The 26,087-nt window shown below is 47.9% G+C and overlaps 1 protein-coding gene across 6 annotated transcripts in view; it reads left to right on the top strand.

Moving 5' to 3' along the window:
• The window catches only part of LOC119168408 (uncharacterized), a 626,194-nt gene that overhangs the window by 133,575 nt on the left and 466,532 nt on the right, over nt 1-26,087 (top strand). For all 6 annotated transcript variants that reach the window (XM_075890976.1, XM_037419821.2, XM_075890977.1 and 3 more), the window contains exon 4: nt 20,609-20,829. In XM_075890976.1, the coding sequence (XP_075747091.1) occupies nt 20,609-20,829 (221 nt within the window). The remainder of the gene's footprint in view (nt 1-20,608; nt 20,830-26,087) is intronic.

Raw genomic sequence — 26,087 nt, 5'->3', positions numbered from 1 at the left:
CGCTATGACCACCATTTTTCGCCTACATCCGCCATTACTACTTTAAATCTAACCTCACTTTCTACTCAACGCGATATCGAGTCGCTCAAATTCTTGCATGCCATCGTTCACTCAGTTAACCGTCTCTCCGATAACAGCTATCTTACGTATGCTATGCCAACCGTTACTCGAAATAATCATGCCCTAAACCTCGCCCCTTTTCACGCACAGACCAATCTATTCAAATTTAGTTTTTTTCCTAGAACGATAGAACAATGGAATGTACTGCCGGGTGAGATTAGGAGTGCATCGATAAATCCATTCCTGCCTTCTCTTGAAAATCGTATCTAACCAATAGTTCCTTCCTTTGTTCTGTTAATATGTACGCCCCGCAGTGCCCATTCATTGGATGTTTATTTTTGTACTGAATGGAATTGCCATGTATATTGTATTTTGTTCGTGTGTTATATTGTAGTGTGTTCCCGGAAGTGGTACTTTTGTAATTCACTACTCTGTTTTTTTTTCACCCACTCCTGCTATAGCCCTTAATGGGCTGCAGTATGTGAATAAAAAATAAAATAAAAAAAAACCAGCGTTCCTCCTCTCGTTCAGTTACTTCTAGCGAGCCAGCGACCTTGTGCTTGCATGTCCCATCAAACCTGTGGATAAAATGCGGGAGGCCAACTATCCCATTCCTTTTGCCTGCATTTCCACCCGACGCACCCTTCATCTTCTCCTCGTCTGACGGCTCGGACGCATGCAACCGAACTTCAACGCGGATGTCAAATGCCTCGTTTGGCTTACAACGCTGAAACGTTTACCGGCTTTCTTCAAGTGGTTTGTGCTCTTTGTCGCACTTCTGCCTTTATGACGCTGCTTTCGCTTTACGCCTATTTTTGGGGCCCATGTCTGACTACTCCACTCGCCTCTCTTACTCGCAAGCACTCTGGCTGGTTTCTTTAGCTGTCTAGCCTACACAGTCTGAATGATTTGCACACAAATAATCTTCTCCCGCAATCTACAGACTGCCGGACAGGTTAACGCGTCTTGCCACACTGCAGCTGTTTTCTTCCGAAGAAGCTAGCTCACATTCCAGGGCCCACAACCGCATTGTACTTACCCATGTCAACTTTTGCTCCTTTGCTTGAACTCACTCCGGTGTTTTTGCCTAGCGGGTCGAAATCCTTGTGGACACCGCTTGCTGGATCCACCGTTGCGATACTCTCAGGTGAACCCAGCCCACATACTTGGGAGCTGTCCACAATTACTGTATCTTGTGCTACTTTCTCACACTCTGCTGGCCTAATATTGGTGTTCTTGCCTAGCCAGTCGAAATCTCTCTGGACTCCCCCGGCAAGATCTAGCATTGGCACACTATCACTTTGTGTCTTTGCAAGGTCTTCTTCAACTGTCTTAGCTGCTTCACTAGAATTGTCCTGTCACAGCACTTCACCACATTTATTCTGGCTTTCGTCGGCCTCTCCTTTTAGCTCAGCTCCTTTCGCTGCTATCAAGCTCGGTTCATTCGTGAACCTGCTGCTATCCTCGTATAGGGACTAGTTTTTCTGCGGCTATGATTCGCACCACACTCAACTGTTCCTCGCACTTCTCTTGTGCTATCTGTACCGAATGACAACTCCTCTGCTTTGCATCTCACCTGCGTTCTAGTCTTTCACACTCACGTTGGAACTTTTCCTCCTGCTCATAAACTTCTTGCACCACCTTCCTTCATTTTCCTCCCTTTTTCTCTGTTTCTCTATCCATTCCTGTTCTAATAAATAAGTTTTTCCGAAGTGCTCAATATTGACCATGTTACTTTTACTTTCCAAAATCACCTCACGGAGCTTAGATGCAGGCGTTTCATCGTCGAACTCTAGGTTGAGATCCGAACACATGTTCAACAGGTTATCCTTCGTCAATTTTGTTAGGTCCATGGTGACTACCTTTGCTTTGGCTCAGCTGTAAAAAAAAAACCACCAGCGTTTAAATTCTGGGTCAGGAGAAGTTGAAGCCTGGCAAATCCCGCAGCAGAGACCAAAAGCTATGCACACAAGTAGCGCTACAAAGCCAACCTCCCTCTCTACACTTTTTCTATTTGTTTTGCACTCCTCTGCTCTCTTCAACTACCCAAAGCTTTCCCGCAACGTACCCTCACAACTTGCACAAAACTCATCAGTTGCTACTGAATTATCTGAGCTTTCGTTGTTTACCTATTTGCTGGATAAACATCGAGTGCTACTCTGTGCTCAAATAACAACCAGAGGGGCTAGGCAGTTGTTCGCTACATCAATATTTTAATGAGTCTATGCTAAAGGACTCGATACATCTCAAGCACAAAGCCATGCACTCACTAGAATTCGTGCGGTCGTGGTACGCTGCGTCAATCCCGCCGCATTCAGGGACTAGGGCTTTCGGCTGAATTCCAGTCCATGTCACTCTCCGTAGCTGAGTCTCATCTCACCGCTGCCGCCATCTAAGTTGTTGCGACCGTTGTTGGCGGCACCGGAAATCCGCGATCAAGATGTCGAAGCAGGAGGAGGTTGAACCTCATAGAAAGGGTTGATTACATAATTTACATGGCACGGGCTCTCTGTCTTGAAGCTCTACATTGAAAAAGGCTGCCTATTGAACAAGCTTCGTGAAACACTTTAAGCAACCTGCGAGGGCTGATTAAACAGAGCCTTATCTCTCTAGCTCCCTAGATCGGGGAATAGGTTCATACGGCACTGTTCAATATTATGTCCCGCAACACACACGAGTGTCATTACGCCGGCACCGCCCCCAACAAACACACATACACAAATACACAAACCGAACACGTGTATCGTCCCAGCAATACCACCTCCTCTGGCGAATCTTGTTTGAGCAGGGTGAAACAAGTCTGTCATCTCGCCACTCGAGCCGACCACCCATGTTTTGTCGAACGGCAGTCGTGGTCTAGGCACCTCCGACGGGCCATGCCTGGCCATCTGGTGCTGATTTGTGCGTCGGTGGCTCAGAGACGCACAGCGTGATGGTCCGATGTCTGTAATCGGCGGAAGCTCGGCATTGTGGCTTTTACCGATCAAGAAGACGCCACGTGTCGAATCTCTGCACTGACTCGGAGGGCAGCGGTGCTCCGTAGAGTAATTTCAGCCACACAGCGCCCATATTATGGAACAGCATGGCGTCTTCGCGCTGCTCCTTATCTCCACAAAATAAGACGGCTGCCTTTCTTCCGTTCTGGCGGCCGCGGCGAAAGGGTGGCCAGCCAAACGCAACAACGCTCCTAGCGTCGTTAACAGGTGCAGCCACGTGGTGGCGAGCGCTTAGTTGGAGTCGCGAAGAGCCCAATGTAGAGTGCAACCGCAACATGCGTTGTGAACTGCCAGCGTAGGAGACTTCTCGTGAACTTTGCCACTGAAGCTCGAACTGAGACTGCAGTCAAGATGCGCTCCTCAACGCCAAAAGCGTGTGTGATTCCCTGCATGCCAGTTTTTGTTAACTTTTCTTATTTAAGATTTGCATCATATTCAGCTTTCAGGAATGAATGAATGGATGGATGGATGGATGGATGGATGGATGGATGGATGGATGGATGGATGGATGGATGGATGGATGTACCCGGTTGTGCCCTCTAGATCGAGTGCAGCTCACGCCAGCTATCCATATGCTAAGTACTATACCTATGTGTAGAAGGATTGCATTTCACACGCACTTTGCTTGTAGGCAAAAATCAGTAAGCCTCCTCATAGTTATTTCTACCCGTTTAGAGTCTATTTGGCCTTCACTTTCCCTAAGCACCAATGTTTTGAAAAATTCCGCGCCATTATCTTGGACTACAGGGTGGAACCCTTTACAGAACGCTATCCAGTGTTTAACCGTTTCTTCCTCCTCTCTACATGCCCTATATATCGTGTCTGTGCCTTCGTATTTGGCTCAGTACGTCTTGGTTCGCAATACCCCCGTTCTGGCCTCGAACAGCAGAGAACTACCCCGATAATTATTGTAGATCTTTTCTTTTGCAATTCCATGCTTGAAAGTTTGGTAGTTCTTCAGTGATGATTTAGTAAGCATTCCAATCTTCAACAGGTTGAGAACAAGGTATTCTGCTGTTGTCTAAATATTTGTCTGAAACTTTTGCGCTCGCTTGCTCCTTTTAGTATCAACATTGATGTACAAGTACCTGAAAACTTTCCTAGCCCAACGCTCGTCTACAATTTTTCTCAATCGCTCCTCAAACTCTTTCTTGCTGCTAGATTCCCACACTAGAATGATGTCCTTCCAGTTTCACCCTGTACCCCCTGATTTTGGGTGTTGCCGTGTGCTTCCAAAGCAAGTCTACCTATGCGACATTGTTTGATTTCGAATTTTGCTTTAAACTCTGATCTCATGTACAAGACCACATTACAGAACATCAAACCCAGGACCATGACACGTTTCCGAAGCTTTCTCACAACGTCATACCTGTGTGGTTCGACAGTGCCCTATTTTTCCTTACAGCTGCATTCCTGGGACCCTTAATCATTACGTATCTTTCGTGCTGCGTTAGATACTGAGCCCTGTTATTTATCGATACTCCCAAGTATTTGTATTTATCCACTATTTCTAGTGTGACTTCCCGTATCTTATGCTCACTGCCTTTGTTATCATTAAAAATCATGATTGCCGATTTTCCCTGCTGAACTACAAATTTACCTTATCTCCCTCGTTACCACAGATGTCTATCAAACCTTGCAGATTTTCCTTGTTGTCGGCTAATAATACTATATTATCTGCGTTCATCAATGCTGGTAATGACTGTTCAATGTGTTTTCCTTGCCTGGCAAAATAGAGGTGAAGCCGAGTCGACTCTCCTATAATTTAGCCTTTAGCTCCTATAGACACAGCATAGATAACAAAGGTCACAAAGGGCATTCCTGTCGAAGCCCGCGTTGTATTTTTGTAGGTTCGGATACCTGCTCTTCCCATTTAACTACCGTGTTACATTTAGAGATATCCTTTAGAAGATTGGTTATTTCATCTTTTACACCTAGCGTGTCTAGTATTCCCCACAAGTCTTCTTGAATCAAACTATCGTAATCTCCCTTGATATCTAGAAATGCCAGCCACAGGGGCCTGTGTTCTTTTCCGGCTATTTCAATACAATGCATCAATGAAACCAAACTGTCCTCCAACCTCCTTTGTTTACGGAACCGATTTGGTAGTTCTCCCAGCACCCCCTCACTCTCCACCCATGTCTGTAGTCTTTCCTTTATTATCTTTGTAACCAGCCTGTAAACTACTGATGTCACTGTGTGATGTAGTACCTTAAAAATGCGAGCATAGCAGACGACAGTACCACATCATTTAGAAGATGAGAAGAATGAAGAGGCATTGCAGCGCACCCATTGAAAAAAGAAGAGGAGACGCTCGCGGAGAACGAAGCTGTTCGGACGCCGGCAAGACGACGCAAGGGAGCCTAGGGCGAACCCGCAACTACGCGTGAGGTTCGAAAGGCCGGGTTCCAGTCCTCGAGCAATTGACGTCCTCGGGGCACGGCGTGTCGTCGTGGCCAAGCTCGAGTTCTCGGTGAGTGGTCCTGTGGACATCTCCGGTACGGCGAGCGCCTTCGAAAGACCGGAGCTGCTGACCATGTCCACCAAGCCGACGTCGCTGACAGTGTGCGGCTACGCCTAGACCTGGTGATGCCCCTTACAGTGGTATGCTGACCTGGAATGCAAGCGGCGACAGCATCCGAGCACGCAACGGGTCCCACTTCAAGGCACCGGGCTACGGCACAGACTGTGAGACTATTTACTCTTTTCTTTCGTGTGTGAACTGCGTGCGTGTACGACTTATAGTACTGTATGTGCAATAGTTTTTTTTGTTTGTCCACTATAACTCCCGTTTGTTTTGCTCACTGTCTCCATCTTCCTCGCGTCACACGCCTTGCTATGTGACGAACATAACACACGACATATCTGGCGTCCGCGAGACAGGACTACTCTTGTTACATCTTAGGAGAGTATCACATCGCATATGTGTGTGTGACGGTCGATGATGGAGGCAGATAAGCTGACGGCGATCGGAAAGGAATTAGGGTTAAGTGGCTCAGCACTAAAAGAATGGATGGACCAAGAACGCGCACGCGAAAAAGAGGCACGTGACGCTCGTCTGGCTGAACGAAATGCCACGAAAGAAGCCGAGGCAGAGGCAGTCGCTAGATTACAAGCAGAGAAGGAAGTTCTAGAGCTCAAGTTAAAGTTGCATCAGTTAGGTGCGACAGCAGGTAGCACAACTACTGGGCAGCTTACCGAGGGTGCGCTCGTAGGCACCATGCAGAGCTACCAAAGTCCACATAAACTCATCCCAGCCTTTAACGAGGAACGCTATGAGCTGGACGCATATATACAGCGATTTGAGCGCGTCGCTGCTAGTCAAGACTGGCCGCAAGACAAATGGGCCCTATCACTAAGCCTTTGCTTGACCGGAGAGGTCTTGAGTGTAGTTGGTAGGATGGCACCAGAACATGCCACGGACTACGTAACGTTGAAGAAAACGCTACTACAACGCTTTAGGTTCACAGAAGAAGGCTATCGAACAAAATTTCGATCAGCAAAACCAGATAATTCTGAAATGGGCACGCAGTTTGCCGGGCGTCTATTAGGTTATTTTGACCATTGGCAAGAAATGGCCAAGGCAGACCGGACCTACGATGCTCTGCGGGACAAAATTGTCTTGGAGCAGTTTTCTCGCACAATGTCATGTGAAACTCGCTGTGTTTCTTAAAGAAAGAAACTGTGAAAGCCTTGAAAAACTTGCGGAGGCTACAGACCACTACTTGGAGGCCCAGGGGTTGATTAACCTTGGCTAATGTAAAGGCGATATCCGGAGCAAGCCTCCAGGTCAAACACGCACGTCTGAGCGGCAAGATGACAAAGAGAAACCGCAGTGTTTCCTTTGCAACAAAAAGGGTCACAGAGCTGCTGATTGCTGGACCAACACAAAGGGTCCAGGTACAAAGCCACCCTTTTGTGGAAAATGCCGCCGCACTGGGCATAAAACAGGTGACTGCTCCAAAAGGGCCAACAGCGTTGAGAAGGCCTCATGCTCTTTTCAACAAAGAGATGGAGCCAAGATAATTAATTAAGAGTCGCAGGCTTCGCTTTGTCTTCCTGATAGTCCGGAGTGCGCAGAAACGCACCCAGCCAAGCTGAAGGAAAAATTGATGCCCACGGGCGAAGGTGTACTCGAAGGATATCCTGCAACAGTACTGCGAGATACCGGATGCGATTCAGTCATTGTCAAAAGGTCTCTTGTGGCGGATAGCAAGCTGACTGGAAAGATTTCCTCGATTTACCTCCTGGACGGACGATTGATGAAGCTGCCTGAAGCACACGTGATATTTTTTCACCGTTCTTCACTGGCAAAACTTGAGCCCTTTGTATGAATACTCCTTTATATGATGTTGTCTTGGGAAACGTGGAAGGCGTTCGAGATGCTCACAATCCTGATAACGATTGGAAGAGCCGTCTTTACACCCAGAACACTGCAGAAGAGTATTCTGGCGCAGAAAAATCTGGTTCTGCACACGGACCCTTGTATGCAAAGACTTCAACATCGGCTGCAAGGAAAACACGTTTCAAGACAAAAGTTGCTGCAGTAAACCGACAGGCAGGAAATCCACATCTACTTCCGGCTCCAGTTAATAACCCCTTAGACATCAGCCCACAGGACTTTAAAACCAAACAGGAGGAAGACAGTAGCCTGCGGAAATGCTTCGAAGCCGTTAACAAAGAGGTCAAGACAAGGTTTGGTAAAATATTGTTCTTCACGAAGGACGGAATCCTCTATCGCAAGTACACCCTTCACTCTAAGAGGCAGGTGAATCAGCTTGTGGTACCAAGGTGCCTCCGACAATTTGTTATGAAAATGGCCCACGAAGGCATCCTTTCGGGCCATCAGGGAATTAAACGAACTACCGACCGGGTACTCGAAGATTTCTACTGGCCAGGGGTTCAGTCAGACATCAGATGATTTGTTAAATCGTGTGATATATGTCAAAGAAGTATTCCCAAGCACTTGGTGGGTCGTGTACCTCTCGGCAACACTTCTATAATTGACACCCCTTTAAAGAGAGTAGCCATTGATATAGTGGGTCTATTATCACCGATGTCAGAGGGCGGAAACAAGTACGTACTGACAATGGTGGACATGGCAACGCGTTATCCCGATGCTGTAGCACTGCCGAGCATCGAGACGGAGAAAGTCGCTGAGGCACTTCTGGAGATGTTTTCTCGTGTAGGTGTCCCACGGGAGATAATCAGTGACAGAGGCACGTCATTCTCGTCACGCCTAATGAAGGAGCTAAGCCGACTTCTCTCCTTCAAACGATTGCCAACAACCCCATATCATCCCATGGCTAATGGCCTTGTAGAGAGGTTCAACGGCACCTTGAAACAAATGATAAGAAGAATGTGTCAGGAGTGTCCGAAGGAATGGGATCGGTACCTGGCACCCTTACTCTTCGCTTATCGCGAAGTTCCGCAGTCGAGCTTAGGCTTCTCCCCGTTCGACTTGCTCTACGGCCGTTACGTCAGAGGACCCCTGGCGATATTGAAAGAATTATGGGCCGCTCATCATCTTGATGATGATGTGAAAACATCCTATCGGTACGTAGTCGAACTGCGGAATCGTCTTGAAGACACCTGCCGATTAGCCAAAGAGGAGCTTCAGAAAGCAAAAATGATACAGAAGCATTGTGACCGAAAGACCAGACAACGTCAATTATCCCCTGGAGACAAGGTTCTACTTCTGCTTCCATCGGATACCAACAAATTGGCTCTGACGTGGAAGGGACCATTTTATGTCCTTGAGAAGAGAAATGATGTCGATTATTTAATAGATCTTGGTACCAGCAGCACAATATTCCATATCAACCTATTGAAAAAGTATGAGGAACCGCTGCCTGCACCACCGCATGAAGCATCAGCTGTTTGCCGGGCGGATGACACCGAAAGCGACGAGCTACCATGCGTTCCATTCCAACGAAAGGACTACTGCACCCAGTCTCATACGCAAGCCGTATACTGCAACCATGCAAAGCTGCTTACTCTACAGTGGAGCGAGCGGCCCTGCCTTTTACGTGGTCGGTCCGGAAACTTCATATCGTCTTATTCGGACGCACATTCATTCTACAGAGTGACCACAAACCGCTTGTGTACGTCACGTCAGCCAAGCATGTGAACAGCTGCGTGTTACGGTGGAGCCTCATCTTTATGGAAGTGCGTAGATTACATGGGCCGTTTGCCAACTCTGTGAGCAACGTCTGCATAAAGAATCGATGCTCAGTGGTATTAATAGCTTAAGATGTAAACCTTACAGCGCGATACAAGTATCATGATGCTTTAGTTCTGTGACTTGTTTCTTTTTTTCTGGTGTGTACTTCTGTGACCGAATGTACCGAGTGTGTGGGGCTCGGAACTGCTATAGTGTGCAGCGGTGCTTGCGTGTGTGTTTCCGACGGCAAACCAACGTGTCCCCAGTGCCCTCAAGTTCTTCTACCGGAAGAACTTTCTTAAGTGGGGGGTGATGTGATGTAATACCTTAAAAATGCGAGGATAGCAGACGACAGTACCAAATAATTTAGAAGATGAGAAGGATGAAGAGGCATTGCAGCGCGCCCATTGAAAAAAGAAGAGGAGACGCTCGCGGAGAACGAAGCTGTTCGGACGCCGGCAAGACGACGCAAGAGAGCCTAGGGTGAACCCACAACTACGCGCGAGGTTCGAAAGGCCGGGTTCCAGTCCTCGAGCCATTGACGTCCTCGGCGCACGGCATGTCGTCGTGGCCAAGCTTGAGTTCTCAGTGAGTGGTCCTGTGGACATCTCCGGTACGGCGAGCGCCTTCGAAAGACCGGAGCTGCTGACCATGTCCACCGAGCCGACGTCGCTGACAGTGTGCGGCTACGCCTAGACCTGGTGATGCCCCTTACAGTGGTATGCTGACCTGGAACGCAAGCGGCGACAGCATCCGAGCACGCAACGGGTCCCACTTCAAGGCACCGGGCTACGGCACAGACTGTGAGACTATTTACTCTGTTCTTTCGTGTGTGAACTGCGTGCGTGTACGACCTATAGTACTGTATGTTCAATAGTTTTTTTGTTTGTCCAATATAACTCCCGTTTGTTTTGCTCACTGTCTCCATTTTCCTCGCGTCACACGCCTTGCTATGTGACGAACATAACACACGACACACTGTTACAGGACGGTAGTTGTTTATATCAGCTTTGTTCCCCTTTCCTTTATAGATCAGGCTCATCTTGCTTACTTTACACCCATTGGGGTGTTCACCATTCATTATTGCTTTGCTCGCTATTTCTCTTAGTGTTTGGTTAGAGTTTGGCCCTAGCTTCTTTATTAGCATAATTTTGATGCCATTAGGCCCTGTTAATGTACCAATTGGAACCCTCTTCTCTGCCGTTTTCCTCTCTCATTGTACTGATGGAGCCACTGTGCTAATTGGGCCATCCTCATCTGGTATGGTGCATGAAGTGCTTTCCTGGTGTTTTAATGTTTTTGTTATCATTGTTCTTATGTATTTCATTGCCTTCTCCCCTTCTACTCTTACTCCTTGAACGGTAGTCATAAACCTCTCTTCCATGCTTGTACTATTACTTAGAGAATTGAGATGGTTCCAAAACTTTGCAGCTGCCTTTTTATTCTTTTTCTTTACCTCAGACATTTATTAAGCCCCTTTTCTTCTAACCTCTTCCATGATGACATTGGACGCTTCCCTTCTGCAACTCAAAAAGCTATCCCATTTTATTTTGACATCATCTTCCGCTTCACTCCTCTGTTAAGCATACCTGTGTTCTCTGGAGGCTTCCTGACGACTTACTAGGGCTCTCATATCTTCCTCATCTCAATAGCCTTTGTGGTTTGTGTCTCCTTTTCCTGGTTGATTTGACTCGTACCTTGGGAAGCTCTAACTGAAACATTGGAGTTAGATTTGTGTACGTTCACTTTGTTTTAGTATACTCGGTGTGTAGTTTCTCAATCTATTTAGTTGCCTTTTCTATTTGCCTTTCTGAGTAAGTATTACCATGTGGTTGCTCATATAGCCTCCTTCCCATTTTCATTTCTCTTAGAAAATTCAGCTTGATACGTTTGTGATCATTACCTAAGCTTCTCGACACATATTTATCTATGTTCGTCACCCTTAGCCGATAATACATCCTGTGTGGCATCATTGAGTGATCTTTCGTCGACCGCAGCCTTTCTACCTCCCATGTTGTTTGCCCTTCGCTCTTCTCGGTATTGTTGCAAATGATTAAATCACACCTTTCACACATATACAATAACATTCTGCCTGTTGGATCAGTAGTTTCATTCATATCTTTTATCTGTGCATTCATATTTCTTAATTTAATTACCTCACACTCTTATCCTCATTCTTCAATAAGATTATCTCTGCACTGCACAACTTTGTTTTTTTTTTCTCTGGCTTTTACCCCTCTCCATAAGTATACAAAGCCAGGAGCGTCACCTGCCCTTTCACCTTTCCTTTTAGCCATAAATGTTCTCTCACTTCTGCTTGACCCTTTCCCAGTCTCTAGTTTTATAAATAAGTGCCCCAATACCACCCCGCTTTCTGCTGCCTTCTGTTCTATTCAATATACCCATGCGTGGTGAGGATTGCTAGGTGGTTGCTCTATGTTCCCAAGGTGAGTTTCTCTAAATTTATATACCATCAGCTTCTCCTCCATTAGCTGTTATTCTATCTCTCTCCACTTCAACCCATTTCTGCCCCACTGCATGTTATGTACCCTTGGTCTGAATTTGCTCGATCCTCATACCTACGTCGATTTCTCCTCCGGACTCTACGTGTCTTAGATTTTGGCGCCACTCTGGAATCGTATTTGTCTCTACCACCTTTCCAATAGTCTCCCTGGTTGTTTCCTTAATACTAGTTATCTTGGACCCCGAAGAGCCCGCCCCACCCCAAAAGAAAGGGGAGACTTAAGGTTCCTCGATGCGCGCGCCCCCTTGGAGGGTGGAGCCACTCTTTGAAGTGATGAGTGCAACCTTCCAATTGAGAGCCGCCATTCGACTCCCCCCGCATCGTCACGGCAGGTTAAGAGATGCGTGCGCGGCATTTTTCGGGCGATATGCCTGGGTGTCGCGTGCCACAGTGCACAAACCACTCGCGAAATAGTTACAGGATGTTCAGATTCCAAACAGATTCGAAAAGGCGACTCTTGTGGCTTGTAAAAAAATGGCAGCATATCAACGGATTGAATGATGGAGAGTGGGGCGAAGCATCCATCCGTTCATTTGTTCTTGCTTCCGTTCATCCATGCGTGCGTCTGTGTGGTCACCCATGCGTCCATCCGCCCGTCCGTGCGTGCGTCTGTTCGTGCGTCCGCACGTTCATCTGTGCGTCCGTCCCTGCTTTCGTTCATGTATCCGCTCCTGCGTCCGTCTATGCGTCCATCCGTCCGTGCAGTCATCCGTGCGTCCGTCCATGCATCTGTCTATGTGTCCGTTCGTCCACCTATTCAACACTCCGAGTACCACCGTTTCGCATCTTTTCGTCTTATATTCCTCATATAGAAGCACCGCCATTCAGCGGACATTCCAAGGACTGAACGAGAGGAGGCACACGTACACTTTCTTACGGCTTGCGTTCGTGTCTACTTCCTAGCTTTAACCACCTCGAGTTCATGGTATATACTAGTTTACTGTATTCATGGCACTGTGGCCCAACGCTCGCTAAACCTTTATAAAACCTAGGAGGTTACGCCCAGCGAGTGTAACGTACCAACCCTTTCTTGCCTTCTGTGCATTGTTGAACAATAAAAAAATCGCAGCGTGCGCGTTAACTGAAAGCCGAATTCTCCTGTCTCTCATTACCCCTTAGCAGCCATTGGCATGTACATTGAGCACTATCTTTTATTGTTCGACAACGCACAGAAGAAGTCTCTCACCGGCATCACCTTGGAGGTTAAAATGTTATACTTGTTACACACTAATACAACGGCTACGAGGGATGAACGGGTGCTGATATAAGGAGCTTCGCCCCTAAAATCCAGCGCGGCAAGTGGCAACCCAGAGACCTTTCGTGTTGGGGCAGCGTAAGTTATGCCATTTCGCAATTAGAGAGTTATAACTTGAAGCACTGTCACACAGGCAGTTTCAATCACGGTCGAGCCTGATGTGATAGACTCTCTTATGGCAGCTGCAGAAGGATGCCAATCACTGTTGAGAAATTTAATCTCAATTGGGTATAATTACGATCACCAGTGCACCGGTGCATACAGGTTCATTCGCTCGCTGTGTACATGCCTATTTAACTCGTTCATTTTGAATAGCACTCAATGCGTTGTTCTTAATCGCTTGTTGTACTGAAGCTGCAATTGCGCGAAGATGTACGCCTGCGTTGTACGCCTGTTGCTACCGGCGCATTGAACTATTCTTTTAGGGGCACCGCACCTTACGTCGTGGGTCATATGTCCCAAGTTGTTGTAGTCGTAGTAGCCAGTTGCATCGCATTACATGTCAATAAAAACGGTGTCACATCATATCCACGGAGTCGATGATAATGAGTGGGGCGAAGTGTCCGTCAGTCCATCCGTCCGTCCATCCGTCCCTGCGTTCGTCCGTCCGTCCATCTGTGCGTCCATCCGTCCGTATGTCCATCCCTGCGTTCGTCTAGCCATTCATGCGTCCGTCCGTGCGCCTGTCTATCCGTTCTCCCATGCATCTGTCCACCAGTGCGTTCATCCGGGCGTCTATCCGTCCGTCTGTTCGTTCATCCCGGCGTTCGTTCATGCGTCCGTCCCTGCGTATGCCCATGGGGCTTTCCATTCATTCATCCGTCTGTGCGTTTGTTTGTTTCTCAGTGCGTCTGCTCATTTGTGCATTGATCCGTCCCTGCGTTTGTCTGTGAGTCTTTTCGTGCGTCCGTCCATGCGTCTGTCCGCCCTATTTGCCGCACTCATCATCATTCACTCATGGATGTGCTGTGATTTTTTTTCTCACGACAGCAGGTATTTTGTTATTCTTTTTCCAGCAATCTGGCAAATGGCAAACTGTTTTCACACTTTTGTTGATGGCAAACAACACACGGACACATCGTTAATGTGATTTAAGTGCGTGTGCTTCACATCGCCAACTTGTACAGTTACCCACTGTATAAAATGTGTACCTGTAGGCGTTCATTTAATTTATACGAAGCAATAAAATTTTAGTGCACCTCACAGGAAAAACCTAAATACAGTTGCGTCGCGCAATACGAATCTTGGTATATAACAAGCTTGCGAGCCGACCAACTGTCATTTGCTGCCAACTGTCATTTGCTGCCAACTGCCAACTGTCATTTATGTTCGTTATACTGGAGCGTCAAGCAGCACTACATTTGTTGTTTGTGAAGCTAGTGAAACGACCGCATGCAAGCACGCATGTAAAAAAGAACAGCACGCACGTAAAACAACACCGGAAATCAAAATCAATCCCAATGGAAAGGTATTGCAGTGAATATGTATAGAAGTCAGCTTTCATGATGCACTCAGAGCTACATTAGAGCCCCAATTAATGTTACGGCAACCTGATTCAGGACAGTAGTGTTATTGCTCATCAGCCTCTATGGCAACCGTGCAAAACACGCTGCTCTAGGGCCGGGAAAACGCAATTATATCCCGAAACAATATTTAACAATTTTCAATATGGTGCTTATCTCAGAAAGGCGGGTACCAGCTGTGGGAGTGAACTTTTCCCGCCAAATTCAGCGCAACCACACAGCCGTTACTTTGTGCCATATTTCAAAGATGACAGTGTTTCATGGGGACCTTCGACGTAAAAATTTTGGTCTGTGTGTCCGTTTGTCTGCCTATCTGCACATTTGCCTGTTTGTCCACTCTTAAGGACACCAGGTATTTAGCGCCTACCAATGTTGCTCAAGGTTTAGCGTTCATACTTGTGCAATGGGCAATTAAAAAGCAATTATTGCGCATGTCTGAGGCACCATATCAACACGTATATATTCTGCATGTGGGTATTTTACTAGAAATGGCATACATAAGTAACTTTAAGGACCGTAGCGTTTATCACGCTGCGCTGACCATGCAACGCTGCAGAAAAATGCGAGTGTTTCCAACGCTTTTCTAAGACGAGAAGGTAGTGGCACCTACCCATCGCCTTGCGTTCTGCACCTTGTTACCTCTGAGATGGGCGCGCACACCCATCTCAGAGCCAAGAAAATTGCCAGATGGCGCTCATGTCTCACGTGTGACGTGCCTTGATGCCCTCGTTCGCCTCCGCTGCACGCTCGAGGCACTCTAACGCAGCGCTTCCAGAATACCATTCACCGATGTTCTTGCGCAGAACAACTAAATGCTTTGTTCACTCTCTCCACACGCAAGACTCGTATTTCGACGACATTTGCAGATTAACATGCAAATACGGGGCCAATGTTTGTAAAGACGATAGTCCTTCTTGAAGGCCTTTGACGAAAACATTTAGGTATGTCTGTCCATTTGTCTGTTTGTCTGCTCCTAATGTACCGCAATTGACACCAAACGATACCCCAAATGGTGGACCCCATCAACAGTGCCCACCAATATTGCTCAAGTTTTAGCGTTCATAAGAAGTTTTGCGATCGTCAATTAGAAAGCAATTATTGCCCACATCTGAGGCACCATAACAACACGTCGATATTTTCTATGTGTTGATTTATACTAGAGAAGGCACGCATAAGGAATTCTATAAGGACCACAGCGTTCATCGCGCGGCGCTGACAATGAAACACGACGCTCAAAATGCAGGTGTTTCCAACACTTTGCTAACATGACATGGTGGCGGCACCTACCCGTCGCCTTGCTTTCTACCTCTAATCACCTCCGAGATGGGTGCGCATGCCACGCGCTTCGTTTTCCGGGATAACTGCCAGATAGCGCTCATGTCGCACGTGTGCCGTGACTCGATGCACTCGTTTGCCTCCGCTGCAGGCTCGAGGCAATCTGACGCCACGCCTCCAGAATATTCACTGAATTCTTGCACAGAACATCAAAGAAACGTTTTGTTCACTCTTTCCAGACGTAAGACTATCGTCTTTCGACGACAGTTGCAGTGTAACATGCAGATAAAGGGACATTTTTTTCTTCTGGGCATAGCAAAAGGCTTGGATCGCTTCACGCTGGTTGCTACTACCAAAAGAACAGCACCCTGGCAATTCGATGGCTAAACAAACGTGTTAATAAATGTGCTAACAAGCCTTGATGTTTACAAGTTCCTAAGTGATTTTCTTAGGCTATAAGAACAATTATCCGCCAAAGCACCGAAATTCAGTGGCTGGGAGAGAGTGACAAACCGAACGAGTTGGGCTATTTTTGGGGTGAAGCCGACCGACTACAGGTGGTGGCGAAGAAAAGAGAATGGTGGTACTTTCCCCGTTCCAGTGGCTTAGCATTGGGTGCGCTCTCGCCTCCACGACAGACAGAAAAATACTTTACTTTGGCCCTGAGAGGCTAGGATGCGTGCCAATTAGGTATACGTCCCCACCCAGCCGTCGACTAGTCACATGTAGGAAGAGAGAGGCCATGACTCTCAGTACGTTCACAAGCCATCTGGACAGCTTGAAGCTGGACGTGTTGTTTGGGGTCTGTGATTGCTGTCATTCAGTCGGCTTCTCGGTTAAAGTCCTGTAACGCAGGCTTCCACCAGAGCTTGTGATTCAGAGAGCAATATTCATCAATATTTACCAAAGTGGATTAATGTTCGGATGAAGCATGCTTAGAAAGCACCTACAGGGGTAACACCTCGTCTGGAGCATGCAGTGCGTGCTTGCTTGTCATCTGTGGAGATGATAATAGAGAAAGAGAGAAATCTCTCGGTCTCCTCTATAATGAGATGCTATATCGTGAAACTGAACGAGAGGATCACTGTGGACGAGCTCTCCCGAACTAATGCGAGAGACCAGCCCGTTGCGGCATGTGAAACAACGCGCACGGTCGTGGGCTATCTTATTCGGGTTCAGGCGACTCCGCAGCACGTCTGGTTTCATTGGAGCCGGAAACCAGACTATCTTATCAAGAATGTCAGAGGGAGGTCTGCCGCGGAGAATCCGACTGCCTCTGTGGCTATCGATTCCGATGGAAACGCTCTACGAAGCAACACACCCAGAGAGCGCATTCTGTTCTACCGTGGTGCGCGCGCGCCATCAGACACTCTATTCAACTTCAAGATCACTTGGATCAGTGCCGCGGCCGCGTTTATGAAAGAAGCGCGCTACTGACACACGACAATGAAAGGAGTGTGACGGTTGTTCGCGTTTGTCGTGTGTATACTTGTGCGCTGGTTTCGTGCGTCCGCCTTCCTGCTTGAACAGTGCACATTAAGCGTCGAGCTCTGACAGTTGTTAGTCCACGCTCTTCCTGTGTATGCTAATTTCCTGCGTGATTTATGCTTGAGGTGCACGCTGTGAGTTCAGAGCTGCTTGCTGCTCTTAGCGTGACTTTGCAATTGGTTGCTGTTGCTGGAACAATGCACAATAAACGCTCAACTACCTCTCTGAAGGCACGTTTTGCTTTCGTGTTATATCGATCTATATATAGGGGGATCACCCACGTTTGCTTATGGCGGAAGCACCTCTTAGTCTAACCTTGTCCTGCTTCAGGCGTAACCGGCAGTGTCTCGCGAACATTATAGTAGAAGGTGCTGTCTCATTACCATTTCTCGTCTCGTTGCCTAGATGGCATTCTGTCCAACAGAAGTGTGTGCAGTAGGACGTGCGGATGGACGGCCGCACGTATAGACGCGCTGACGGACGGACGGATGCACGAATGGAAGCACCGACGGACGGAAGGATGCACGCACGAACAGGCAGACGGAACCATGGATGGACGGATGCATGGACACTTCACCCCACTAATAATTTACGCCATATATATGCTGTGACTTTTGTTTCCCTACTCTGGTACACATTGTAGGTTTTGCACTGCTCGCGTGTAAAGGCGCAGAAGCTGCACCGCGTGTTCGCAATATTTATGGGGGAATAAGTGTGGGAGCGGTCTAGTCGCACGTATTATTTCGCTGTGTTCGGTTCGGTGGTTTCAGCCAGTCACGTTTGTTTTAATGCGGTAGCAATTATATGGACACTGTCAACTGGATTTTGCCACTGGCATCGACGTCAGCGTCATTCACCGTACATAGAATTTTTCAATCGGCACCCTTTTCTAGCGAGTAACTAGCGGGAGATAGTAAAACGAAAAAAAAAGGTAGTATTAGGACCTTGTCAACCTTGCTTGACCGGTACCACTGTACACGAGTAAGCATCCTGCTGGGCATACCCAAAACGTACTGAAGCGAGTAAAAAAAAATGCCGCCCCCTTCTAGTTTTAGTTCCATACAGAAATTCTTGAAGTTGAAACGTGGATGCTAAAAAGGAGTCTGTTGGTACCGCGGGGAACGCACTGTTTTTTTTATCATAAACCTGAAACCATCGAACACGTTTTTCTGGATTGTTGGAAAACCTTAAACTGCAAAGAACTTTCAAAAAAGATCGACAGCTGGATGCCTGCGGTATCAGGTTTTACCGATTCAAGAAGATGATGGAGCGCATTACAATATTTTAATGATGTTTCACCTTCACTGAACTTGAAAATAAAAATACATGGCAGTCCGCCATGCCGACGTCTATACACTGCCTATTTGTGAATTTTTCCGCCATGTGATTGCAAGATTTTTTGAATACTGTATAATTCGGGACCAAGTATCAGAGTGATTTGGACAACTTGAGCCACTCATGCGTATAAAGGAAATATGATTACTATGGAAACCATAGTGCTTTTTACCTTTGTTTACACTGATTGATTGATTGATTTATTTGTGGGGTTTTGCTTCCCAAAACCACAATATGATTATGAGAGACTCCGTAGTGGAGGGCTCCGGATATTTCGACCGCCTGAGGTTTTTAACTTGCACCCAAATCTGACCACATGGGCCTACAACACTTCCGCCTCCATCGGAAATGCAGCTGCCGCCGATGGGATTCGATACTGCGACCTGCTGGTCAGCAGCCGAGTACCCTAGCAACTAAACTATCACCGCGGGGTTTGTCTACACTGTTTACTCATTACATTATTACTGTAAATGTGTCAAAGAAAGTAATAACAAAACAAAAAATGGCAGCATATCCACGGAGTGAATGATGGAGAGTGGGGCGAAGCATTCGTCCGTCCATGCGTCCGTCTGTGTGACCGTCCATGCGTCTGTTTGTGCGCCCGTCCCTGCATTCTTTCATGCATCCGCCCCTGCGTCCGTTCATGCGTCCATCCATGCATCTGTTTGTGTGTCCGTTCGTTCATCTATTCAACACTCCAAGTCCCACCATCTCGCATCTTTTTATTATATATTCCCCATATAGAAGCACCGCCATCCAGCGGACATTCCAAGGACTAAACGAGAGGTGGCACACGCACACTTTCTTACGGCCTGCGCTTTGGGTCCACTTCCCACCTTTAACCACCTCGAGTTCATGGTATATTCTAGTTCACTGTATTCATGGCACTGCGACCAAACGCTCGCTAAACCTTTCGAAAACCAAGGAGGTTACGCCCAGCGAGTATAACGTAGCAACATTTCCCTGTCAGATAGGGCTCAATTTACATGCCAATGGCTGCTAATGAGAAATGAGAGACAGGAGAATTCGGCTTTTACTTTCTTACGGCTTGCGCTTCGTATCTACTTCTCATTTTTAACCACCTTGAGTTCATTCATGGTATATACAAGTTCATTGTATTCATGGCACTGCGGCTCAACGCTCGCTAAACCTTTCTAAGGCTAAGGAGGTTACACCCAGCGAGTATAATGTAGCATCCCTTTCTTGTCCGATAGTGCTCAATGTACATGCCAATGGCTGCTAATGGGGATCGCAGCGTGCGCGTTGACTAAAAGCCGAATGCTCATGTCTCTCATTCCCCATTAGCAGCCATTGGCATGTACATTGAGCACTATTTTTTATTGGTAAACAACGCACAGAAGAAATATCTCACTGGCACCACCTTGGAGGTCAAGTGTTATACCTATTTCGGGTATGTGCCACTGGTGGTTACATACGAGGGACGCCGAAGTCACGCCATAAGGAGCTTCGCCCCTAAAAAGGCTTGACTTTTTGATAGAAAACTTGCTCACCCCGTAAGCAATCCGGGTTTGATCCTCACTCGGACCCAAAATGTTTTATTATTTATTTTATTTGTATCTTCATTTTTCGTCACACACAGGATGCTGATTTTTCGGTGAAACCCGACGCCAACGCTGTAATTTCTGCGAATCAGACTTTTTAACGCTATGGCGTTAAAGAAGATACATTTTTCTGCTGCCCTGACGAGAGCATTCTTCAAAACGATTGCAAGAACGAGTGAAGCAGTGTTCATACTCATCCTGGTTTCTATTTAGAACAAGATTGCGGCCCGGGGACCTGAAACGACTTTTTAATATTTCTTTTTTATGATCGGCGTTTTTATTTGAATTCCTTTTTGTTACTTCCCGACCAGCCGTACCTCTATCAGAAGCTCGACTGCACTGTCAACACTGTTTTGCTGCATCGGTGCTCGAACCAACGTATTGTGTTCCAGCTTGTTCCTAATGTCTCATCCTCGTTCTTCACCAGGTCTACCAGTCTAAGCCGGGAGAGTGGTCTGTGCAACGCTGTACCTACAATGTGCAAGATGGCGCCCTGCTTTGTGTGCTGCCCGATATAACGACGTGCTTTGCGGACGCCTCATTCGAGCAGACGCAGGTGGCGCACCTTTCCGTCGGGGCCAACATTGTCCTGCTGGACTGGTACCTCGCTGGGCGCGTGGAAAACGGAGAACGGTGGGCGCTGGCCAGGTACGTTCGCATGCCCAAACACAGCTCACTCAATAGCGGTAATCACAAGTTTTAGTCGCTTTACGACCAATATAAAAGCCCAATTTATGGTTCATAAATGTCCTGTTCTACTGAAGCTTTATCAGACATACTGAATTTCACTGTACCATGTCCCAATAACCCCGCAGTAAGGTTTTAAAAAAAAGGTGTGTGGCTTCACGCCGTGAAACCAAGTACATTTTCTTCTAAGTAGACTAGAGAAGCTACTCAGAACTTTTAGGGGCGAAACTCTCCTTAGTTTAACCTTCTCATGCGTCACTAGTAACGGAAAAAAGAATAGACGAGAAAGAAAAAAGGCAGTATCTCCAAAACAGTGCAATAAACTGCGCTGTCTCATAGAAGTACACGCAAACAGCAGTTGAGTGCGGATATTGTAGATGGCGCTGTACCGCTACTTTTGGATCGGCTACTGCGCGGGCTTTGCCTGGGTGCACGGAGAACGAGTGTCACTCTCTGTCTCCTGGATAGTCGCCGTACGTGGCGGATCGTTGGTGGGGCATAGACGAAGCAGAGTGACGGACGTGTTGAAGACGCTTGGGTTCGGCTTCTTTCGCTTGCGTCTCGTCAGTGTTACCCACGCGCTGTCTTCATTCTCGAACGTGATTGGACGCATGGACGCATGCATGAATGGACAGACACGCAGACGGATGGACGGATGGACGCTTCGCCTCACTCATCATCAGTCACTCCGTAAATATGCTGTGAGTTTTTGCTTGATTGGGTTTCTTTAATTGGTCGTGATAATATTTCTTCGTGGAACAAAATTATACTTAATCAAAACCTGAATGAGGAATGCCTAGGAACGGCAACGAGCAAGGTTTACGTTGTTAAAAATAGCAATATTTTGTGCGATTATTACGTTCTGTACCGAAGCATAGTGGCACCAGCTCTGAGTCAGTGTGAAAGAAGACGTTTACGTCCGTGTGTGGCTCGTGCTTGCCGGGTTCCTGCCTGTATCAGCTTGTTGCGGCTAAGGTTTCTCGAATAATAACCTGTGTTTTTACGCAACCTTGCTCGTTGCATTTGGTGGAAACGTGCTGGGTAACGTCCTGGAGCTGCGCAGCCGTAAGCTACCATCTCAGTCCGCGATGACCGAGCGCGTCGATCCCCCACAAACCTCTTCCACGCTGCCGCCTGTCATGTGTCCTGCGTACTTTGTCTGCGTGACCCACCAGTATACAAAGGCACTGAAGATCAAGATGTCGAGGACTGGCTGGCAGAGTACGAGCGTGCCAGCGCGTTTAACAAGTGGGATGACCCTGCAAAGCTGACTCACGTCATCTTCTACTTGACGGATTCGGCCAACCTATGGTTCATCAACGACCAATCCGACATCCCCACCTGGTCGGTTTTCAAAGAGGCCGTTACCTCGTTTTTCGGTTGTCCAGCCACGCGCAAGGTTCATGCTGAACTGGGCCTGCGGGGACGATTTCAGCGAAAGGGTGAGAGATTCACGAGCTACATTGAGGATGCGATCAGCCTCTGTAGGCGAGTTGATGCGAGGATGACGGAGGCTGACAGAATAAAGAATATATTGAAAGGCATTGATGACGACGCCTTTCATGTGCTTGTGGCCAAAGACCCACAGACCGTCACGGCCTGTGATTCAGCTATGCCAAAGTTTCGATGAACTGCGCAAGCAACGAATTTCTACACGTCGCGCTAATACGCAAACAGCTGATATTTCGGCTTTGGAGTGCAAAAGCAGTGGCCAAGACTACAGCATGTTAATGTCTCCAAGTCAACAGTACATCCGGGAGGAAGTTGCTCGACAGCTCTCTCTTGTCGCCACCATCAACGAGACTCCCACAACACTGGACCCCTCATTTCGCCGTGCTATTCAGACGCAAGTTGCCGAGGCTCTCCCTTCGCCCGCATCCCCAATATCAGTTGCTGCACCGCTGACTTATGCAGAAGCCGTCCGCCGACCTCCTGCCCAACCGCCGCTCCCTTCATACAGTCCCGCCACCAGCTACTACAGGTCACCAGTTTCGGTTTATCCGGTAAATCGGCCCTTTCCACCACCTCGAGGACCTGTAAACTATTGGCGTACTCTGGATAACCGGCCCATCTGCTACAACTGCGGTATTCCAGGACATGTCGCGCGCTACTGTCGTCGCCGTGGATTCTATTTTAATAATGTTCAGCATTCCGGCAACATACCTCGGTAATCAGAATTGCATGTGACACCTGATGCACATGATCCCCGCTCACGTCGACCAGACTTCAGCCGACGTCGATCTCCTTCACCCCGTCTTCGGTCTCCTTCCCCCATGCTTCGCCGTTCCAACCACGCCCAGGAGAAAAACTAACAGTCGCAGTTCCTAAGGCAAGAGCTGCGCCACCGACGAAATTTCCAAGACCTCATCTTTCGCCCCCTAACGAGATTGTCGTGTTTGTGGACGGTTTTGCCACAACTGCTCTTGTCGACACAGGTGCCGATATTTGTATAATCAGTGAAGTGTTATGCCGCAAACTGAACAAAGTGACGACTCCACTGGTAGAAATTTCTTTACGCACAGCGAGTTCTCAACACGTCCAACCTTCTGCCACATGCACTGCTCGTGTTGTGATTCAAGGAGTGCTTTACATCGTTGAATTTGTCGTCCTTCCGCATGCATCTCATGAAATAATCCTGGGATGGAACTTTTTTTCCGCTAATCATGCGGTTGTCGACTGCGCTCATGCTCAACTCGTTTTGTTTACATTCAGCACGACATTCATAGATCTCCCTCGCTCACCCAAAAAGGTGATCGTCACCGCTGACGTTGTCATTTCTGCTTTTTCGGTCACCGCGGTATCTCTTTTGTGCAACTCCGTTTCCGATTCAACTGCCCTCTTTATGCCGTCACAAGAATGCGCTCGTCGCCGGAACCTTGTCGTCCAGTTTGCCGTCATAACACTTGCCGATGGTTCCAGTGCCATGTTCGTGTGCAATCCGTTCCCTTGTCCCGCTACTCTATTGCATGACGAATGTATTGGGAGTCTTGACACTTATGATGACATCTTTCCTTTCGATGCCCGTTCTGATACGACGCTGATGTCCGTGGATGCTGTCACAGCTGCCCCCGCGCCCTCACTACCTGACGAAGACGTTCTGTTGCGCAGCGTAGACACCGGCCTTACGCAAGACCAGCGCAATCAGCTCATTCAATTACTTGACCGTTTCCGCGCCTCCTTCGACCACGGACAACCTCCCTTGGGACGCACGTCAGTTGTAGCTCACCATATCGACACCGGTCATCATACTCCACTTCGTCAGCGCCCCTACCGCGTCTCACAGGCTGAGCGTGACGTCATCACTCAACACATTGACGAGATGCTACAACGTGGTGTTATTCAGCACTAACATAGTCCTTGGGCTTCGCCAGTGGTCTTCGTGCGAAAAAAGGATGGCTTCATCAGGTTTTGCGTGGATTATCGTCGACTAAACAAGATCACGCGCAAGGATGTTTATCCCTTTCCACGCATTGATGACGTCTTGGATTGCCTTCAAGGTGCGGAGTTTTTCTCTTCGCTGGATCTGCGCTCTGGATATTGGCAAGTGCCAATGGCTGAACCAGACCATCCAAAAATGGCGTTTGTGACCCCTGACGGCTTATATGAATTTAATGTAATGCCCTTCGGTCTTTGCAATGCGCCTGCGACTTTTGAAAGAATGATGGACAGTGTCCTCAGGGGACTTAAATGGCACATTTGTCTTTGCTATTTAGACGACATAGTTGTATTCTCGGCGAATTTCGAAACTCATCTTTCTCGTCTGGAACAAGTTCTCCAGTGCCTTACGGCAGCCGGGTTGCAACTAAACTTAAAGAAATGTCGTTTTGGCGCCCGTAATTTCGCAATTCTCGGCCACGTCATTTCAATAGAAGGAATATCGCCAGACCCTGCCAAACTGCGTGCCGTTGCCGAGTACCCCAAGCCTACTACCCTAAAGGAGCTTCGCAGTTTTATAGGCTTGTGTTCCTATTTTCGGCGTTTCATTCGCAATTTTGCCTCTATAACTGTCCCCCCTGACTCAGCTTCTCTCCCGTAGCGCGGACCTCTCTGGCTGGAATACCCACTGCCATGACGCATTCACGGCGCTGCGCCGGCTACTCACGTCTCCGCCAGTTCTCTGCCACTTCGATCCCAATGCACCTCCTGAAATTCCCACGGATGCAAGTGGTGTCGGCCTCGGTGCCATTCTCGCTCAACGCAAGGATGGCTGCGACGAGTACGCGGTCGCCTATGCTAGCCGTACCCTAACGAAGGCAGGGTTCAACTATTCCGTCACGGAAAAGAAGTGCTTGGCTATCATTTGGGCTATAGGAAAATTTGGCACTTACCTTTACGGACGCCAGTTTGATGTTATCACAGATCACCGTGCCTTATGCTGGTTAGCGTCCATGAAATATCCTACTGGCCGCCTTGCTCGTTGGGCTTTACGCCTTCAGGAATACGACATCCGTGTTGTTTATCGCTCAGGACGCAGACATTCAGACGCCTATGCACTATCCCGTTCTCCACTGCCTCCTGACCTTGCCTGCTTATCAACTGCCATTTGCGATTCGTCATCGTTGAGCATCACTGACATGCCATCCGAACATCGCAAGGATCCTTGGATAAATTCTTTACTCGACGTCCTCTCTCACAGTTCGTCAGAAACGACTTCACGCTCCCTCTCTCGTCAAGCGAGACACTTTGCTGTCCGTGAAGGCTTGTTGTATCACCGCAATTACATGACGGACGGCCGTAGGTGGCTCCTTGTCATCCCTCGTCATTTGCGTTCGGACATCTGCGCTGCCTTTCACGATGACCCCCAGTGTGGCCACGCTGAAGTATTTAAGACTTACTATCGCCTTCGTCTAAGATACTACTGGCGCGGCATGTATCGGCACGTTCGCCAGTACGTTCGGTCATGCACCACGTGTCAACGACGACGCTTTCTCACAACACTGCTGGCCCTTTGCAACCCTTAACCTGCCCAGCGAGACCATTCGACCGCGTCGGAATTGATATTTATGGTCCTCTACCCAGCACCTCCACCAAATGAAACGAGCAAGGTTGCGTAAACACACAGGTTATTATTCGAGAAACGTTAGCCACAACAAGCTGGCACAGGCAGGAATCCAGAAAGCACGAGCCACACACGGACGTCAACGTCTTCTTTCACGCTGGAACAGAGCTGGCGCCACTATGCTTCGGTACACAACGTAATAATCACACAAAATATTGCT

Source organism: Rhipicephalus microplus, chromosome 3 (assembly GCF_043290135.1).
Source record: "Rhipicephalus microplus isolate Deutch F79 chromosome 3, USDA_Rmic, whole genome shotgun sequence".
Taxonomy (NCBI): Eukaryota; Metazoa; Arthropoda; class Arachnida; order Ixodida; family Ixodidae; genus Rhipicephalus; species Rhipicephalus microplus.
This window is presented reverse-complemented; position numbering and strand designations above follow the sequence as displayed.